General features: G+C 48.0%; 1 protein-coding gene across 2 annotated transcripts in view; it reads left to right on the forward strand.

Moving 5' to 3' along the window:
* Positions 1 to 3,265, forward strand: part of Spag1 (sperm associated antigen 1) — a 59,600-nt gene that overhangs the window by 54,253 nt on the left and 2,082 nt on the right. For both annotated transcript variants that reach the window (XM_031358866.1, XM_031358865.1), the window contains exon 17: positions 2,622 to 2,777. In XM_031358866.1, the coding sequence (XP_031214726.1) occupies positions 2,622 to 2,777 (156 nt within the window). The remainder of the gene's footprint in view (positions 1 to 2,621; positions 2,778 to 3,265) is intronic.

The following is a 3,265-nucleotide window of genomic DNA, read 5'->3' on the forward strand; positions in this document are numbered from 1 at the left end:
CCACCACTATCTCACTACCACCATCATCACCACCTCACCACCACCAGCTGAGGCTTTTATAAGATATATCAGATGCTCGGGACTATAGTGCATAGCACAAGGCCCACCTTAGGTGGCAGGTTCTCTGCCTGTGCCTCCAAGCTGAAGGTTGTCAAGAGTTTGTTATTCTATGCTGGCTTTAAATGTACGTGTTCCAGTTCTTTAAAAGAAGAGATATCTATGTGTTTGGTTTTTATTATGAATTTACTTACTCATGGCTAGTTATATGCCAGCTGCTGTCGATTAGATGTATGATATGGTTCCTTACTTAAATTCATAGCAATAAGTCTGTGAGACCCAAATTATCAAAACGGGCAGTACCTTATAAAGTATCACTTTAATAGTTTAAGCATGCCTCTTAATAGTATTACCACATGTGATTATACTGTATCTTTAAAAAACTTGTATATGTCAGTGTGTGCCACTTCACAGATGTGGTCAGAGGATCACCTCACCCATGGGTTCTCTCTTCAATGATGGGGGTCCTAGGGATCAAACTCAGGTAGCCTAGCTTGACAGCAAGCACCTTTACCATTGAGCCATCTCACCAGGCCCATTGTAATTTCCTTAAAAAGCATTATGAGATTGTTAGCAGCTCAAGAAAAATCAGCCCCTTACTTGCCCACACTCGTGTGTGTGTGTGTGTGTGTGTGTGTGTGTGTGTGTGTGTGTGTGAGTGCACAAGTCTTCGGCTTTTACCATGTTTGAAACAGGGTTTCTTATCCCCCAGTGTGTATGGCACACTAGACTGGAAGGCTTACAGGCATCCTCTGGACGCTGCCTCCCATCTCCCTGTAGGAATGTCCGGTATGTGTGCATGATATTCACTACTATATATATTATTGTATATATTCTAGGGAATCTGATCTTAGTCCCTGAGTTTTCATGAAAGCATTCTTGCTCAGGGAGCTGTCTCCCAACCCGGTTGTTTGCAACTTCACTTCATTTTGCCAGAGCCACACTCTGATGGAAGCGCTGCTTTTCTTCAACCTCTCCCCCCCAAACCCCCAGCTGGTCTCAGCTTTTCTGACAACTGGAGAGAAGGGAAGCCCCTTCCTCTGTGCCCATCTTAAGTCTTGCTTCACTTTATTGCATCAAGACAACTCAGATATTATTTGCAGTTTGTTGCTTTTTATTGTTTCCTCTGATGGGATCCAAGGCTGTCCTTCCCTTCACCTCATTCCCATCTCTAAACAAGGGACTGTTCAGTGACCACTGTGGACTGGCAGCCCTGTGCCCCGCCTCCTCTGCTGTCCTACCCTGCGCCCCGCCCTATGCCCCGCCTCCTCTGCTGTCCCGCCCCGCCTCCTCTGTTGTCCCGCCCCGCGCCCCGCCTCCTCTGCTGTGTGTGCTGCCCTGGGTCCCACTGCTCTGCATCCTCGCTGCTCCTGTGCTTCTCCAAGTGCTTCCTGATTTCTCAATACTCCTGCAACCAGACAGACTGGTCCTCAGGCAGACTCTTGAATGGGTGAAAATCCTGTATGAGTGTATCCACTTCCCAGCCTGCGGCTCCGAGACCTTGAGCTGCACTGGATTGACACCCGCCTCTGGGCATGACTGCATAGCTTGAGATGGTCTTAGGGTGGTGTGTGAGCTGTTGTCAACCCCACGCTTTGCCTTCCAGTCGCATGCTTACCTCTCACCAGAGCCCCACCTAGGACACCTCAGTGTGAAGATGCCTGTTTACCCCAGAGCTTCTGGCTGAGTGTTCTAACAGTGGTGTGTAGGTGTGTTACTGATAGTGCAGAATGTGTTAGAGTCTGCAAGCAACTTAACTTTTTAATAAACCACACTCCAGCTCTGAGGTTCTGCCTCCCAACACGGTACTCTTGCCCTGGTGTGATGATGAAGGAAGAAGGGATGTGGAGGTATAGCTAGTCTCTCAGAGGTGTCGTGTAAGCTCTGGTTCAAGTGTCTGTTTCAGCGTTCAGTGCATGCAGCCAGGTGCGCGTCAAGTACAAGTCAGGCTCTGGTCTGTACTTCCCGGATGTTGCTGAAATGGCAAAGTCGTCTCTGCTTGTAGAGTTCCTCTTCTACCTTATTCATGCAACTCTAAAGTGAGATTAAGATTTGGTGCTGGTCAGTTTTCAACAGGGAGCAACTTTGGAAGGTTCTATGGAACAAGAGTATTAGAAAAGCTACCCTCTGTGGTGCAGCTAATGGCTTAGCTATGTATGGGTTAGCTCATTCATTCCTTGCCACAGCCTTGAGAAAGCTAGTTTTTACTTTGCTCTGGGTGGGTTTGGACTTCTGGGCTCAAACCATTCTCTTGCTACAGCCTCCAGAGTATCTAGGGCGGGGGCTGGGCACTATTCCTGCTTAGATCTTAGGTTTCACTAAAGGGTCTGTGGTAGTTAATATTTATCATCAGTCTGATTAGATTAACATCACCATGGAAACACACCTCTGGGCATGCTGCGAGGGAATATCTAGATTATGATAAAGTGGGAAGACCCACCCTGAATGTGGGTGATGGCATTTTATGGAGAAAGGGTGCTGAGCAAGACATCCATCTCTGCGTCCTGAGTCTGGATGTGTGTGACCAGCTGTAGCCGCCCCTAAATGTATACCTTCCCTGCCAGGATTTACACCTTCAGAACTGCCGGGGAAGCATGGCAGACCCCAGTCACGTCCTCCTAAGCCCAGATTGCAGTGAGGCAGCCAGGCACGTGGACACTAAGAACGACACAGCACCTCCCAGCAAAGGAAGGGAGAGGAGGAGAATCGAAGTCCAAGAGGTATTTGTATTTCATACTTTGAAAGCACCCCGCTGATATTTTACACAGAATCTAAGGTTATTTCCTGTGAATTTTGCAGGGCCTTTCTCTTTTTATGCTGATTGTCATTGAAAACATTGTGAAGACAGAATTTGCCTTTTGATGCATCATTGGCCACTGTGTTTCTCAGCATGGGCCATTGATAGGGGATGTCCCAGTATGGGGGACATTGTTTTCACTGCCCTGGAGCCACAGGCCATTGGCTTCTCAGAGTAGACATGCAGCGATGGACAGGAGTTTTCTTCAGCCCTGCCAACCCCTGGTGGAGACCTTTCCAGTCTGACTTGTCTTTTTTATTGTTGTTCTGTTTTGGTCACTTAGACCAGGCTGGCCTGGAATTCAGAGATCTGCCTGTCTCAGCCTCCCAAGTGTTGGGATTGAAGGCACATACTATCTCTCTTGGCTCGCTCTCTCTCTCTCTCTCTCTCTCTCTCTCTCGCTCTCTCTCT

This window comes from Mastomys coucha, unplaced genomic scaffold (genome assembly GCF_008632895.1).
Source record: "Mastomys coucha isolate ucsf_1 unplaced genomic scaffold, UCSF_Mcou_1 pScaffold7, whole genome shotgun sequence".
Taxonomy (NCBI): Eukaryota; Metazoa; Chordata; class Mammalia; order Rodentia; family Muridae; genus Mastomys; species Mastomys coucha.